This window comes from Perca flavescens, chromosome 11, assembly GCF_004354835.1.
Source record: "Perca flavescens isolate YP-PL-M2 chromosome 11, PFLA_1.0, whole genome shotgun sequence".
Classification (NCBI taxonomy): Eukaryota; Metazoa; Chordata; class Actinopteri; order Perciformes; family Percidae; genus Perca; species Perca flavescens.
Window position 1 is genome coordinate 25,277,933 of NC_041341.1, and position 18,438 is coordinate 25,296,370.

At 40.3% G+C, this 18,438-nt stretch overlaps 1 protein-coding gene across 3 annotated transcripts in view; it reads left to right on the top strand.

The window, feature by feature from the left end:
• The window catches only part of epha3 (eph receptor A3), a 102,688-nt gene that overhangs the window by 48,790 nt on the left and 35,460 nt on the right, over positions 1 to 18,438 (top strand). For all 3 annotated transcript variants that reach the window (XM_028590510.1, XM_028590512.1, XM_028590511.1), the window contains exons 4-6: positions 4,313 to 4,468; positions 8,850 to 9,209; positions 13,656 to 13,780. In XM_028590510.1, the coding sequence (XP_028446311.1) occupies positions 4,313 to 4,468; positions 8,850 to 9,209; positions 13,656 to 13,780 (641 nt within the window). The remainder of the gene's footprint in view (positions 1 to 4,312; positions 4,469 to 8,849; positions 9,210 to 13,655; positions 13,781 to 18,438) is intronic.

Consider the following 18,438-nt stretch of genomic DNA (forward strand, 5'->3'; position numbering starts at 1 on the left):
GAGAGGGAGTGAAAGTCATTGGGGTCTTGTTGGATTGAAAAAGAAAAGAGGCGGAGGTTGTATGGAAACAGGGAATCAATTGTTGAGGTTTGCTTCGGCTGCAGCTAGACGGGAACCTTGAAGTGTGCGAGAGAGAGAAAGAGCGAGAGATGGAGAGCAAAGCCTCGGGTTAGGCTGACACAAAGACAGGAGTCAAGGGGAGACTTTCTCATTTTCCCCGTGTGACACCAATCAATTAACTAGTAACCAGCGAGGACAAGAGGACACGACTCATGTGAGAAGTAACATGTTGGGTGTAATCTTCGGTCACATGATGGTTACGGTATATTCTATTAAAGGCTTATCAATGTTTCTAATGAGGTTATAATCATGAAATGGATTTGTGATTCTAAAGCTGATGTCATTTATTCACACAGTGACCGTGGATGTTCAACATTGTTTGCATTACTGAGCTTTATAGCTCCCAACTTGTTGTGAAATTGTGAAATATCTTTGCATTACAATCACAAATTTAGACAATAAATGGCATATGTTGTCTCGAAATCTTTTGAAATCGCTCTCATTCAAAAGATGCATAGTAACAAAATCTGGTCTCACCAAGGTCAGGTCAGGTTTTCAACTAACATGTAGTAAAAAAGGAGGGGCTGCATGTATCTATTGCCCACTAGACCAATCTAGCAGCCATGTTAATTATTGATGAGGGTGTCCAATGACCTAGACTATTGATTGAGCAAATTGCAGCCCCAGTTATTTTACAACCACCATATCATGTGGCTGCTGCAGCTGTATTTGTGCACATGTGCACTGTGAGCATGTGTGCGTGTGTGTGTTCAAATGTGTGCACTGCTCTTTGAAAGTGAATAAACAGATCAGTGTTTCAGCTGTCATTATGTAGAACGTAGCAAGACATTGTGTTAGACCACTGTGAGTGTGTGAGTATTTGCAAGAGTTTTACTTGAATGCATGTTTGTGTGTTTCAGAGAGATATGTGTGTGAGTGTATAACAAAGGACTACTTACAGGGATACAGTGATACAGTCCTACATGCTGTTCCTGCTGCTGTTACTGATTTGAAAATAAATAAAAGATGATTCAGCGGGGATAACCTTCATATTTTTCTCTTTGGCAAAGATTTCATTTTCTCTCCATTTGTCAAGGCAGTGATGCTCTTGTGAAATGTGTGTCTCGCACGCACACACACACACACACACACACACACACACACACACACACACACACACACACACACACATCTTAATTTATCACACATCTGTCATCTAAAGAGGTACTGTGTTTCCTCTACTGGGGCACGTGCACACACACACACACACACACACACACACACACACACACACACACACACACACACACACACACACACACACACACACACACACACACAACACACACATTATCATATTATCCACCCCTACACATTGCTGGTGAATGTCAGTAATACAACTTGGTTCTCCTCTAGATGAGTAGTTAACCTCCTGTGAGCTGAATCTGATTTTACCATAAGCCTCTGTCAGAGCTGCTTTTTATCCTGCCAGACACACACAGGGAAGAAACAGGGCCTTTATTATCCTTTTCCAACTGTTATAAAAATATTTTTAGGGTTTGCGGTCAAGGAAATACAACATATCACTATACTGTCCTATGAAAACCTCATACCGTAAGTACAGCTTTGGTTATTGATTTTTACATTGAAAGTTTATGGGATCCTCTCTGTGCCTAATAAGTTTCACGGCTGTGTTACGCACTGAAAAGTCCCCATATATTTTAATCTTTCAAGTGGAAATGAAGCTCAGCGCAAATTCTTTCAGGAATCTTTGCATATCTGCAAACGACGTCTCTCCTTATTGAATTGAGGCTGTTTTTCATAGTTGATGGAGTGTTGATCTGCCAGAGTCATACGTACAAGTCTAGTAAGATGTTTGTGCCATAGGCTACGTCTGGTGATATTCTATTTTTTCTTTAATATCAAAGATCTATTTTTCTAAGAATTATTTTTGGGGTAGCTAAATAAATATAGAGCACATTCCTCTGTACTATATACCTCCATTGTTATTATTATAATCACTGAGCCACACCACTGCACAGGACGACGTGTTCCTTCATTACAATGAACATGCCCTATGTAGTTTGAATTTAGGCAGTCCTACAAACTCCCACCACACATGAGCAAACATTCTCAAAATGTGTATTAACTCAGAGCTAAAATAGTCAACAAATGCACCATTTACTCCTATTTGAGTAATGTTTGCAAAAAACTACAATGCCCAGCTGTTTAGGGAAATGATTTTGCCCCATTTAAAATTAATCTATTTGTGGCCCATTTTAAGGAGTAACATATTCAGTGAGAACCAATGGGCTTGGGGCTGAGAGCCACAGACAGATTTGGAAAGTCTAAATTTCCAAAGCCTAAAACTTTACATTTTGAGATAAAATAATTGTCTTGATCCGTTTCATTTGTTTTAATTTTTATTTATTTTTTATTTCAGCAATACAAGAAAAAAAAACACATCCACAATTATATAGATGTGACTTAGGACATCTGAATATGAAAACCAAAAGAAACCTTGCCAATAGCTTTCCCTGTGAATATTAATATCTTCATAATTGATTAGTTGCTAATCCGCAGTAAGGCTGATCTCAGGAGAAGTAGCTACATACGGTAACTAAATGGAAACAGATCCAGTTGGACTTGAGCCCAGTAGTGTAACTGTCCAATGAATTTAGTGAAAGGATCTTTGGTGTTATCCAGAGGTGAACCGTTAGGGGCATGTGTGCTCTGTCAAAGGTTGTTTATGGATTGACACATTGCATCTCAATCTGCCACTCTTATGAGATTAATTCATTCTAACTTTTGTCTGTTTGTCCACACTTCTGTTTTATATTCCTTGGGCATTTCTGCTGACCCAGCGTTTATCTTGCTGCTTCTGTTACCTGATTGGCTAGGGGGTGGTGGCTGTCACGTCTAATTTCCTGGTTTGTTCTCCAATCAGGGTGGTCTGTTTTGTGTGTGTCAGCAAGTGTTGTGGTTGTCATTCCAGCAGTAGGATTATATTGGGCTGTTCATACCCGCTTCATATTCCATTACTCTCTCTCTCTCTCTCTCTCACACACACACACACACACACACACACACACACACACACACACACACACACACACACACACACACACACACACACACACACACACAAACATACTGTAAAGGGGAGGTAGAGGAGTGTTTAGTACAGCATGGGACCTTGGTGTGCCAGTGTCAGTGATGGATATGGCAGTAGTATCAGCAGTGTTGGCTTTTGCAGAAGTGTGTTGTCCACCACTGGGATCTGTCAGACCTGTTCTGCTGAGCCCACACATTCTGCTGGCTCGCTGCTATTGGTGTTAGCCATTTTTTTTTATCTAGTGTGTGTGGATGTGTACATGTGTGTGTGCGTGTGTGTGTGTGAGAGAGAGGGGAGCTTTTTTTTTGTCTGTGTATTGCAGTTAATGTGTACTGGCAGTAGAAATACCTCAAGTGCTTGGAAGTAAAGTATTGTTGATGTTAAACCCTGCTGTCTATGGGCAGTAAAATGGACATTTACCATCACAGAGATAGGCTTTTTTGTAGGCTTCAATGCTTTGTATACCATCATCAAGTGTAGATAAGAGGACAACGGTTTCAACCTGTGATAGAAGAGAAGAAAAGTGAAGAAAGGAGAATACAAGAGCACGGTGGAACTAAATTGATAGAGAAAGGGAAAAAAAAAACATAAAGGAAAGTTATGTTTGATGTGTCTTCCTACACAGACACACAAACACACATACACTTACACATGCAATACACTTTGCACAGGTGGAGTGTCACCCTACTTGCACAGATTGCAACAGATTTGTGGTGAGTAGGAGTTAAAAGAGCTGCTGAGTGCAGATTTAACACCACAGATATTTAAAGAGAACAGTCCTTTTATCTGAGGGGACAATTTGCATTATTCATGTTGTGCCGTTTGAGAGATGAAGAGAGCAAGAAATAAAGACAAAGACATTTCAGAGAATTATTGTTTTTTTTTTTTACCAGCAGACAATGGGTTCTTAGTCATTAACAGCAGATTTACATTCACTCTTTTCGCAGTGTGTTGACATTTGTGTGTGTGTGTGTGTGTGTGTGTGTGTGTGTGTGTCTGTGAGTGCATTAAATAATCCCCATCTTTTATTTCTTACTTGTTGTAGGTGCTCCGGTGAAGAATGCAGCTATTAGATAGCTATTGATGTGCTGGTTCAGCATGACGCTCATGCATCTGTCTGTGTTCTTTTGTCTCCAGTGTGCAGGGCAGGCTTCTACAAGTCTACACTCGGAAATATGGAGTGTTCAAAGTGTCCGCCTCATAGTTTCTCCCACCATGAGGGGTCGCTGCACTGTGGCTGTGAGAAAAACTACTTCCGTGCTGAGGGAGACCCTGCGTCCATGGCCTGTACACGTAAGTGTGCTTTTATATTACAGTTAGCTCAACATTTGGGGCTATTTGATGAGGGGTCAGTGGCATCCTGATGTTATGCAGGTTCCTCCCCTTCCCTAGCTACTCACTGTTATTTCTATATCAGATATCCGGCGGGAGAAGCCCTCCAATGTGGTGTGGGAGGACTGTTCTCATTAGCCCATAAAACATGCAGTGAAACCTGTCTTAACCTTGCCTTGAAGAGATGCCGCAACCCATTCATTTTGCTGTCAATGAGTTTAAGTGTCCTATAATGGTGAACATGCTTTCAGATGCTTTTTACACTGACTCTTTTTTGCAGGATAGTTTGTCCATGCTCCATATCGTTGTACGGATACGTATGTACAAGACAAAAAGATATTTGACGAAAAATATATTGCGTACACTCTGTATAACAGTGTTTACAGTGTATTTTTTTAGTCAACAGAATCTAATTTATAAATTAGTTTGATTCGTGATTGCCAGGCTGAGACAGCAGCATTCACAACAATGTTGCTAGACGCTTTTCTCACATAGCCAGACATTACTCCACAGCACAGCAGAGTAGCTAACGTTAGATGCTAGCTATATTGACAGTCATAAAAGCCCGTGCTCACGCGGAGCTCTGTAACCAACTGACAGACACACTGTTTTGGCTTAAAATGACAGTATGAACCGCTAAAAACACAACAACCTCACTGTCCTCCCCACACGCCAGTCAGGCACACTTACTCTGCTTAGAATTACAATACGAAACGCTAAAAATACCACTACCGTGCCGACGGAACACACTTCATTGGCTTAGAATTACGGCAACAATCGCTAAACACACCGCAAACTCACAGTCCTCTCTTTCCGATTTATAGCCTTCCTCTCGTGGTTTAAAATAACTCACCGTTGTCGGCTCCAGCCGCTGACGAGGCTACACGCTGTAAACAGCCATGGGCTGCTTGCCTGGTCCTCCCGGTAACATTAACAGTTAGCAGGGTTAGCATGGCGGCGTTAGCCAGGACCAGTCGGGATCACTTTACTGACTATGTCTCAATTGTTTTTGCAAGTAACCAACTCGGGTACTCTAGCTATATAATTCAATGTGAGTACACAAATGTTGAAATGACAAAAAATGCTGTGATAAATTAGCCTGAAGCTAATGCTTACCTGTTCAGGAGGAAATAAGCCAACTCTGCGTCCTTTTGGGATCCAAGCTGTCTCCATCTTTCAAATACATCTCCAATATTTACCAGGGGGTTGTTACGTCTCTGGTCACGCAACTGTTAGAAACATGCTGTTTTCTTTTTTTTAATGTCATGTAGAATCTATCTCCGTTGATCCTGTTCGTTTGTATGCTGCTTTCATGGCTGTACTAACGTTACAGCTGTAGCACGCTGGGTTTACGTTTTTACAGGTATATCTGGCAACCCGGCCTGCCTGTCAAACTGGGCCGTTGATAACAACACAGATCAAAACATAAACATAAATTCCGTCACGGAATGTAAATTTCAAAAAGAAAAAATACTGACATTAGCATTGTTGTCAGAAAAGATAGTATTTCAGTTTAACATGTTTCCTTAATATCTGATGAGGCATTGGTGTCATTTTTGGATTTATTACAGTACAAATATTACATATTGGACCTTTAAGGATCATTTATCAATTCATGAGTAAAAAACGCGTACTAACAGATAAAGAGTGTTAACATTTCTTATTACTTAAAGGTCACCAAAGCCATGGTTGCCCAATAACTCTTTATCACCTTTTCCACTCCCTGCATGATTCTCTTTTGTCTCCCTGTGAAGCAAATGGATTGCAGATGCAGATGCCTCCTGCGAGCCTTCCAAAATGCATTCCCCATAAAACTATAAATCACTGCATTCCCTGATGTCAGGTTATGGATACATCCGTTACTAAATGGGCTAGGAAGAAAAAAAAAATAATCTTGCACCGTGTGGAGAACAGTAGAAAATACAAATTGACACCCACAGCCATAGACAGAATCCTAATTAGAAAGACAGTCACGGCAGGTCCCTGTTGTGATTATCTCAACGCCATCTTGTCAACTAGGCAAATTTCACCTCATTGGGACAGATTGAGCGACACAAGGGCTGCAAATGAATAGATACGTTTTTAGAAGATAATGATCATGATTATACTGTTAGCGGTGGGATAGAGGTTGTCTATAATTGACTTTAGAAATTTGAAAATGTTGGCAGGAAAATAAAGACACTAAACTCCAAAACATTTTTAAATCTACAACAAAATACTGTCAGCTGTATGGTATTTCCTGCTGTATTCAACATGGGACATTTGTGTTACAGCTGTCGTAATAGTGTATCAAGTATTGTATGTCTATTCCTAAGAATTCAGTTCCACTTATTAAAAATGCATCAATGTATCCCCCCTACATCCCACAGCACCTCCTCCAAATTAGCACATAAAGTGCGAGTTCGCCTTGGTGACCATCACCATCGCTGTAACTTGCTGAAAGACATGGTGAAATCACTTTTTCTTTCAAAATGTAGTGATCTCCAGTGAAAAGTATTAGGCTGGAAAGAGGCTAAAGAGAATTGCCAATACATACGTCTCTTTGTGAGGGACTGGAGATTAAGCATACGTCCTCAGTTCTTATACACCATAATTAATGTCACATGTTAATCTTGATGTCAATTTATTATTTTGACATTTGGAATTAGTGTATGATTGCCTGCATGTGTACATGTGCATGCCTGTGCAGTTCATATATTGTATGAATAACAGGTCCAAGAGTTTGATGTGGTCAGGGGAGTAAGCTGTAAAGGTGAGCCAGAGGACTGTCAGGGGTCAGATTAGTATCGAAGAAATACAGTCTTACTGTACTTTAAGAATCCACAGAGTAGCTTGATATATACATTTTTAATAATGGATACTGATGATGGCAGTATCCATTAATACGCTGTTTTCTCTTGAGGAGGGTTTGAGTGTGTTAGTGAAAGGAGTGATAGTTTTGACAGTAGATCTTGACAAATTATTTAGTGTTTATTGCTTGAGTAGAATTGGCTGAGAGCCCCTTGAATGTTAGCACTGAGCTCAGTGGTTGAGAAATATTGCACAATTATTGTGAGATGTGCTCCTGTTTGAACTGAAATTTCATTCTGATGATAGTAACAGGATGTCAATTTTTTTTCATTTGGTGATTTCTGTTGAGGCTGTGGAGGAGACATTGAAATACCATGATACAAAACCATACATTGTGTTCTTCTATCATAAGTTTGGTACTGGTAACTGTAATGGCCTAATGTAATAGCCTATAACATAGTTCGCCCCCTTCAGTGTGTCCTAATTATGTTTTCATTTAGAAACTGCTTGTGAAAGATGGTTCTGCAAAGCTGCTTTTAAACTTCAGATTCATGTTTGATTTTTTACAACATCAAATATATCTTAAGAAGTCTTTAGATTTGTGAGACTTGCAGATACCCTGATGTCATGTTCTGATTTTCTGTACTAACACCAAAGCATTTGGTGTGTTTTTCTTCTGATTTCTCTCTTACACAAACACAGTCAAAGACTGCAATGCAGATTACCAGACAGGAGCGAGTTTGGGAGTAAAGTAAATTCTTGTCAAGTCAAACCAACCAAACAAAGCACTTTATCTCAAGACACAATCCACTAAGCCCACTTCCCCCTCTTCCTGCAACTTCTCATCATAGTTCTTTGGCAGTTTTGTTTTGTTCTTCATGTAATTATAGTCATAGCACAATCTGGAAACATTCAGTGAGATCTGTTTGTAATACGATGTTTTTACTTTTATATGTCAATCTCAGTTTGACAGTCCTTTTTTTGTGGAAAAGGCTGTGTCTTGCCCTTTTCTTCTTTTTATTGATCCAAAAAGAGAGGAAAACATACATTCTGTCATACATACACAGACTCATATTAACTCAACCCTGATATTACCATATTCAACTACAACTACAGAGGTTGTGTATGCATTGTGTAGCATTCATTACAGATTTCTTGAGTAAAGATTTCTAAGCATGTACACTATGTTTGCACGTAAAGACCCCATTAAGTTTCCTCCTGGAAAACTCACTTCCCGGAAAAACAGTAAAACTTTAAAACGCACCAATTCATCCATCACAATGTTTTAGAGAAATCTTTTTTTGAATAATCCCATTAGTTTAAACTTTAGAAAAGTCTTGATTCATTCTTGAAATTGTGTGTATCGTACTTGGCAGATGACTCTGCTGCTAAATCTAATTCCATCTAATGTCAGCTTGCTCCTTTCTTTGCTCACTTCCCTCTCTTCTCTCACCTTTCTACCTATTACCTTTCTTTCCACCTTATTTCTAACCAATTCAAAAATTTCTCTCATCCTATTTATGTAATGACCTCACCCTCTTTTTCCTACCAGGACCCCCGACAGCTCCTCGGAATGTGATCTCTTCCATCAATGAGACGTCGGTCATCCTGGACTGGAGCTGGCCGGAGGACACTGGCGGGCGCAGGGACCTCACCTTCACTGTCCTGTGCAAACGCTGCCGTGGTGGAGCGGCTAATGGCAGCAATGGTGGCAACCTGCGCTGTGAGCCTTGCCGGAGCAATGTTCACTTTCTGCCAAGAGCCACGGGCCTCCAAAACACCACGGTGACGGTGGGCAATCTGCTAGCCCACACTAACTACACCTTTGAGATTGAAGCGCTGAACGGTGTATCATCGCAAGCACCCAAGATGAGGCAGTATGCCGCTGTCACCATCACTACCAACCAAGCTGGTAAGATGTCACAACAGATGGATAGATGGATAATGCACTCAGATAATCAGACAGACTCTACACCATATATTATTAAAGCCCAGCTTTTCTTTTCAATCAACCACTACACCAGTAGTACAAATGCATAAGGAAAAGGGTATTTCAAATTTTACTTTGGATAAAACCACAAGTGTCTAAATAAAACAGGAATATAGCTACCTAGCCATGGATAATATGCAAATACCTTTCTATATACTGCACCTCCTTTCTCCCTCTTCTTCTAAATACCCTTTTCATATAATACACTAGCCTATAGTTTATGTGCTCCGAACATATGCACTCCAACCATCAGCCCTGGACATTTACAAGGCGATCCCAGGCCGCTATTCTCTATTTTAACGACCAGGATTGAATGTCTTCCTCCTTCACAAAAAAAAAAAAAAAAAAAATATATATATATATATATATATATATATACCTCTTTCAACAGACACGCTTAATGTGAGGATGTGCACCTAAAACTCCCATCAATCTTTTATACAAATATTTCTCCACGCATCAAGTCCTTAGATGAATAAGAAGGCAAAGGGAAGTGGTGTTGTGAAATTTCAAGAGTAAAATAAATCTAACTGCAGTTGAAAGAGCCAAACCTCAGAAATCCCTGACTCTAGTAAGGAATGCACAAAGGTCTGGCTATAGTACATCCATTATTTCTGTTCTCGCTCTATTAACTGTTCACTTACACTGTCTACCTTTGTGTTTGGTAATGTTTTGTGACTGCATTTCAGTGTTTGTTTTTTTTCTGTTTTCCTATCAATCCTTATCTCTCTCTTCATCTGGATCCTTTATTTCTACCTGTCACTTTCCAAACCCAACCCAAACCCTGCTATTCTCTTTTTTAATGTGTTTCCTTTAATCTCTGTAGGGCTTTTTTTTGCTTCAAACCTTGGGAAGTGATTTAGCACTTAGAAGGTGTTTTTTTGAGCAGAGTGAACAGATGGGAGTTCCCTCATAAGTTGTCATACAGCGAGGTCAGACACTCCATCACATTGTTGATGATAGGCAGATGGCAAGAGCTGTGGATTTAAACAGAGTGGTCGGAGTAGGAATGCCGTGAAGCGTTTTGCTTCGTGCCCTTTGTTTGTTTTGATCTGAATGCAGACATGGCACCTCCTTGTACCGACTTTATTTCAAGAACATAAGAGTTGCTTTGATTTACAGGTTACTGGGGCTGCTTTGGCTATAATAAGGTACAATCAGTGAATCACTCAGGACATGTCACATTGCTGTTAATCAAGGCAAGGCATAATTAAGAAGATGTTTCTTGCTGTGATTAGTAGGTACAATGATGATCATACTGCATATAGCTTTCACTTCTATGAGAAAGACTCAAGGGCAAACATACACTCACTGTAAGGATGGATATACTCAATCATATATATGTCAACTCTCTGAGAAGAAGATCTGTCAGTGTGATAAATATGCAAATGTGAGAGGTTGTTTGTTCCACAATACACTGAGAGATGTCTGCTGTGCTCTGTGCTGTCACACTTTGGCTGTATTAAAAGTGACAAGGTCCAGGCATGACCTCTTTAAAGTGACAGGGCAGGGATGAGAGGTAAATATAGATTTTGCATGTGTGTGTGTGTTCGTGTGTGTGTGTGTGTTTGTGTGTTTGTTCACATACTGTACGTGCACATGTGTCTAAGCTGGAGATAAGTCAGGCCTCAAATCATATAGGTATGAGGGGAAAGGGCAAGAGGGATTAAAAGCTACACATTTGAAGTAAAGACAATCCAAATGAAAAAGACAAAAAGGTTTAGCAACGCTTTGGAGTCTGTAATCAGTAACCATTGTAATTTTAAGTGGTTATTCAGGGGGATTCTCTCTGCGATTGGCATATTTATAAGATTTGAAGAGGACTTATCATCACAAGGAGGGCTGTGCGTGCTCTGGATATTAAAAAACATCTTTAATGTTTGAGCAATTATCAGAAGAGATTAATCGTTGACTAGAGAAGATAGAAGCACAAAAACACACACCTTACCACCATACCCCACCCTCCCTATACCACACACCCACACAGTCTTCTCCCTCTCGAACAAATATCTCAGCCTGCAGCTGCACACTCTCCATCAGCCTTGAGAGTTCGCATGGATTAGCGATGTCAGTGCACTAGCCGCACCCGTCTATACACTTTCGCTCACATAAACACACACACACACACACACACACACACACACACACGTACAGATGCTAATGCTGTTAAAAGCTGGATTAAGTGTTTCCCTGGGAAGGAGCTGTGTGTCCTGGCTGTGCTGTCAAGGTGCTGTCAGATAGCTCTTCTCCTTCCTGCTCCTTTGCCCTCCACTCATTGTCATAACTATGCTAGCAACAGAGTAACTGTGATCCACATTTACAGTAGTCTAATATCAACAGTCTGAACTGCAGCTGAACTTGGCAGTTTGACAGGAGAAAACACAGGGACATACATGCCTGGGCCAATCACTTCTTCACCTGTTTGGTGATATGATGACGTGGTTGGTGACCAAATTGGAACACAGAAAAACATTGCTTCAATATTTCATCTTTGTATGTGTTCACATGTAAATAATGTCTTCCTACAAAATTTGAAGGTGGTAAAGAGTAATAGCTGTGCAGACCAAGAGAATGTACAAACAACATGGTGTGATTAGAAGACGGGAATGCAGAAAGAGAGAGAACAGATGATTAGGCAAATGTGGGTCATTGGACAGCATCTCTTTCAATTGAATTATAGTGTTACTACCAATAAACTACTTCCAATAATCTACCAGTATTGTACAAATAGATGTTTCCCAACAGCTGTGTCATGTCCCTCGCATTACAGGTGAATGACACTGAAGGCCAGTTTTTAAGGCCATTATGGGCATGGTATGCTGTTTCAGTTTTACAGTTATACCACGGACAGAAACAGAGAGTGACAGCAAATTAAGTGCTTGGCAATAGACATGCAAAGAGAGAAAGAGAGAGAGAGAGAGAGAGAGAGAGAGAGAGAGAATGAGCGAGAGAGAGAGAAGCAAGGAGAAGGAAAAGGAGGAGGAGAGGAACTTGAAGCTGCCTCCAAGCGACCCAGACACAGTAAATCATTACCACCATAAACCACAGAACCAATAAAAAGCACAGCCTCACCCGCTATCAGAACCAGAGGGAGAGGAGGAGAGAAGGAGCAGAAGATATAGAAACAGATTCTCTTCATCTGGATTCATTACAAGAGAAAAAATAACTTCCAGCGGAACTACACGCGAGGTTAGACACGGATAGACACACACACACACACACACACACACACAGAGAGAGAGAGAGAGAGACGCACACTGCTATATAATCACAATCAAGAAAGGCTCGAACATTTCAAAGACAAACATGTTTTTTCCTGTGGTCTAATAAAATTAAAAGTCGATGCCTCCGATGCCGGGCTGGCCCCGGAGCTGCCTGGCAATTAGAGAGCAGTAAAAAAGGGAAATGAGAAAGGGAGTGAAGAGAGAGACAGAAAGAACGAGAGAGGGAGGGGTGCGGGGCTTGATAGAGGGAGCAATGTGCTGAGTTAGTACATTGGGACCATGTGAACTCCCTGAGGCAAGGCGATGCATGGGTGAAGGATTGGCGAGGAAGATTGGCGAGGGACAAAGTGCCATACCATAAGGGACAGGGAGAGCAGTGAGAGAAAGGGGAAGAGATGGCTTAAACGGTTTCAAATTAAAACAGGTTTCAGAAAAATGCAGAGGAACAATAGACGCTACAAAAAGGACAAGCAGTGTTGCATGTCCATACTGCAATGTATTTTACTGCAATATAAGCAGGAACCCAATGTAATAAATGATTGAATGGGAGTTTGATATTCTCACCAGCTCCAGAGACACTTAACATAGTAACTAATTTGATGAAGTGACTCACCCAAGTAACCTAAACAAGTAACCTGTACAGATTAAACATATTGTTTAATCTGTAAATGTTTCTTACACAGACACACCTTGTTATGCTGCCACTACCAGTATTAAAAAAGTACACATATATACATTGCATTATATATTGATATATTCCAATTTAATTTAAATAGTAAAATGCATAAAGTTTTGTTATTGATTAGTTAAAGCTTAATTAACTGACGTAAGCACTATCTTCTCCATCATCCTCCATCCTCACAGAGGTGAATTACAGATGTGAGTACTATTTGTCTTTGAGCCTGTGTCTTTGCATATATTCACAAGCCATTGTTTGCATTAGTGTACATTGTCTCGTTTCACCCACCAACCTTGGGCCACAGCCTTTAGTGCAGCCCCACTGGGCAACAAACTGAATTAGGCTAACAGGAACCATAGACAATTGCCAGGATGCAACACCGGGGGACTGAACTTCCATTGAACCTTACTTTGAAGGAACTAATTCTCTCTCTTTCACTCTTGTCTGTCTATGTCTTCTACCCAGCACCCTCCCAAGTAACAGTGATCAGAAAGGAGAAGACATCTCGAAACAGTGTTTCCCTGTCCTGGCAGCAGCCAGAGAGACCCAACGGCATTATCCTCGACTATGAAATCAAATACTACGAAAAGGTTGGTGCAAAATATATTACTGTCAATGCTTTACCTCAAGTGCCTTTGCAGCATCATTAAAGTGCTCATATTATGCTAATTTTCAGGTTCATAATTGTATTTAGAGGTTGTACCAAAATAGGTTTATGTGGTTTAAGTTTCAGAAAACACCATATTTTTGTTGTACTGCACATTGCTGCAGCTCCTCTTTTCACCCTGTGTGCTGAGCTCTCTGTTTTAGCTACAGAGTGAGACATCTCACTTCTGTTCCATCTTTGTTGGGAGTCGCACATGCGCAGTAAGTACTGCTAGCTAGTGAGTTGCAGAGTATGAGGGAGTGCCACGCTAGCAGCTAGGCGAGCATTATAACGTGTGTTACAAAGTGACGCACGTTTTGTCACAGAAGTAAAGGCTGGACTACAATAGAGCTGTTTGGAGCAGTTTATGGACAGTTTTTTCTCTGAAAGATGGTAAGTCCCGTTGGGGTGGACTTTGGGCTTTTTCACTTTGTAAAACTAGAATGTGCACAAAATACATCTTACACAACAATGGAAAGGGGAAAAGCCAAAAAGCATAATATGAGCACTTTAACTGAAATTCTTAAAGGCATAGTTCAACATTTTGGGAAATACACTTTTTTGGCATTCTTGCCAAGAGTTTGATGAGAAGATGGATACCACTGTGATATCCAAGGGCATAAGCTTCACTTCAGAACTCAAACCTCCTATGGCACCATTTTGATGCTACAACAATATCACCTCTGTTAGCATTCCATTGACTGCCATTCATTTTGATGTCACTTTGACAGCGAATAACTTTACATCTGAAGCGTTTAAAGACTCTATTTGTCTATTGTTTATTTCTAAAGAAACACGACAATGTATAAAAGGCTCTATTACCTTGTACCTCACGTAGCAGATGTTTTTGTAAAATAGGCTAACGATTGTGTCATAACCAAGCGACTTACTGTCGCATAGTAGAGGAATTACCGTACAGTACAGGAGAAGCTCGCAGGCAGTTTTGACTTACATCAGCTGTTTAGGTTTAATTACTAATGTTAACTTGCATTTTAGTTAGCAATAATTAGCCTGTGCCCATGTTATCTCCTTACATATACCTACGCTCTCCGTCTCTGCAAGATTGGGAATGATTGAGATTTCTCTTGGCACAGCTACCAGAAGACTTACAACTTTCAGACAGGTTGCTCACGTCACATTTACGTTGTCTCTCTAAGTTGGAGGCTGTGGGATCTGTTGGTCCATTCTTATATACTGTCTATCGTGATATAAGACTCCCGCCAGCTTATAATGTATACTATTAACAGTTAACACTATAAGCAACTCTAAAGCTCACTAAGTAACCCATCTTAGTTAGCTTTAGAGTTGCTAGTGGGTGGATTTTGTAACCTTTAGACAGAGCCAGGTTAGCTCTTTCACCCATTGATGTATCACAGAAAACTGGATAAAGAGTTCAAAGCTGGCAAACCTTTCTTTCCTATGAAAGCCATTCAAAAAATCCCATTGCTAGATAGTTTTGAAATTTTAAATCCCGTTTTCCATATACACAGAGGAAAGTTTTGGGTTAGGGTTCAAATCTTTGGCATGAAACTGATGTTGCCCAGCATCTTCTACTATAACAAGCCAAAAACTTAATTCCTCTCCTTTTCTCACCACCCCACCTTTCTCCTCCACTACTTTACCTCTATCCTCTCTTCTTCTAGTTGTTTGTCTTTCTGTCTTCCTTCTGCTTTATACTCCTCTCCACCTCCCCTTACATGTTTACCTCTCATCTCCTTTTTCATCTCTCCCCCTATTTCTCATCCTGCCCTCCTCTCCTCTTCTCTCCCTAATGGAGACAAGTTTTATGGCAGACAGTAAATGCGTCTGTGGGGTCGTTCATTCCTCTGTGAGGGAAATTAGTGCAGAACGAATTACACTGGCTTTCAGCACCAATGCTGTGCTATGGTTGACATTTGATGGTGAAATTAGCCGTGGATGCAAGTTTAATCACACAGATTCAGCGTGCATGTGTGTGTGTGTGTGTGTGTGTGTGTGTGTGTGTTCGTGTGTGTGTGTGTGTGTGTGTGTGTGTGTGTGTGTGTGTGTGTGTGTGTGTGTGTGTGTGTCCCAGATCACAGTTTGCTTGAATGCCAACAGTGGCCCCTAATCTCTTGATTAGTAGGCCGACAGAAGCTGTTTCCTCTCTAAACTCTGTTCCTTGCTCAGCCATCCTTACCTAAGATGTTAAAACGGAAAAGAGCGAGAGAAAAAGTTAATGGGTCAGAGCTCACTGCAGGTCTTATTCTGAGATGTTCAAGCTTTACAAATGCATATTCATTAAAAGAAGATAGGGGAAAGAATAAAAAGGGTGGAGTCTTAGGAAGATCTGTGTGACAGCATTTGTAATGAAAAACTCTTGGCCTTTGTGCTGATCCCTGTTAATCACATCGTCTCTCAGGAATTACTGGAGACACTCAGGGCAGGACACACAAACGCACACACAAGTTCCCAGAGGAATCTCCACGGCAGCCATACATACCTAGGGATTTCAAACCCCAGACAAAAGGCTCTTCCATGGAAAGGGAGCAAACTGGGACAACCATGGGAGACCCCCATAACAACCCAGGATAGAGGCCTCTTCGTGTGGCACGCTGAGGAACTCTAGCATGCCTAGGATCAAGGCCATAGGAGAACAAGAGTTGGAGCACCAATTCCCCACACCAAGACCACACCATGACTCACTTATGAGACATAAAGAGAGGCTTTTAGAGACACTTATATTCAGACTCACGCAACTATAATTGCATGTACACATAAACAGGATGGGGAAACAGAATACAAAAAAAGCCCAAGAGAGATTAAAGGAGAGCTTTTAGCAAGAAGATGTACAGATTTCTGTGTTTGTGGTTTTCTCTGTCTTTATTTACAGACGTTTAAAACAGACATATACAGTGTACATTATCATGTAATCCAATAGCAATTTACTGATGACTCTAGCTTCTCTTAATGTAAAAAAGTGAATATTTTGCCAACAACCACACAACATCATTCAAAGCAAAAACACGTTTGTATACTAAATTAATTACTTGATGGACCAATAGATTTCTGAGGTCAAACCAATGGCCGATAAGGAAAGTAATTATTATTATGTTATGTTTTCTTTGTTGGGTTTAAAAGTCAAACAAGACTGTATTTCATTTGTATAGTTTAGGCCTTTTCTAGTGGGAGCTCTTTGTGAGGCAGAACACAAATATTAATCGTCACAAGTCATTTATTCTGTAAATCCAAAGTGCTGAATGGAATTCTCGCATTTAAAGTAACGTTTTGTTCATTGCAACATTTGCTGCCAACTGATGGAAACATGGACTTAATAATCTACCATTAACTGTAGCACATAAATTATGTTGAGTCACTGGAGGTTCTAGTAGCATAAATTACCTTCACTGTACATGACATCTGTTGTTTCCAAAGTTACATGGAATATATACTTTTTCAAGAACTGAATTATCACATTTGCACTGCTAGACTTTTAACTTAAGAGGAAGTTCAATTTATAAGGAAAAAACAATGAACTGATGCACTAACAGTCCCTACAGTACAGTACACTCATACCAAATGAGAAGAATATCATAAACTCACTGTTAAGTAGCTACAACAAAATAGATGTAACTATATGGTATGATAGATTTTAACTAAGGGAAACTTGGATAAAGCTAAGATATATAAACACAGTTCTGATGACAAATATGAGTTACTGTAGGAATAATATTAAGTAATACAGTGACATTAGTAATACACTTTTCATGCAGTCCTGCTAAGTAATGTCTTTTTATTGCTTTTATGACATAAAAATAGTAATTAATAACACATTTTAAAAAAGGTTAAGAAGAGTTTTATGACATTAGTAGCTGATGTGGTTCATACCAAGGAAACCCTTGCAGCTCATTATCTTGAATGGACCCCACCTAACCAGTCTTTGCCCATGTCTTTGCCCATGTCTTTGCCGCATTACTCTTTCCGCCAACACATACCACTGTGTCACACAGTCGTGAAACCAGAGATCCCAAGTTTCCAAAGTGTGAGGGCTGTTCCCGAATTATGTATCCTACATATGGGAATTCTAAGGGAATGTTTGGTGATATTCTTGGGAATTCCCAACCAGAAAACTTCCCAGAAGAAGAGAGGTGTTTCATCTTTGGAAATCACAGGCTATACGCGCGATCTTCCTGTCGCTTTAACCGGCTAAAGGGCGCACAATGGCCGATAAGGCATTTCCAAGTGCACTTTGTGAAAATAGAATTTGTGGGAATACACATTGCTGATTGTTTTTGCATGTTTTATCACTGTAATCTAAAGAGCAGATAGAAGCTTCAGAACCACTTTAATTTGGGCTGTTTATTTAGTCTTAGATGGAAGGAATGCTGGCCAAAACACTGTATTTACAAGATTTCTGCTGTACATCTCCTGTTTTGGGTTTTGTATGAGTTTGCATCTACGTGTGTGTGTGTGTGTGTGTGTGTGTGTGTGTGTGTGTGTGTGTGTGTCATACAAGCTATAATTTGCGACAGCTTTGTTTAGATTGTCAAAGCAGAAAGCAGCACAGAGGCCATATTAAATTCTATCAGTGTTCTGGTGAGAGACGCACACACAGACACACACAAGTGGATAGTTCACAATCAC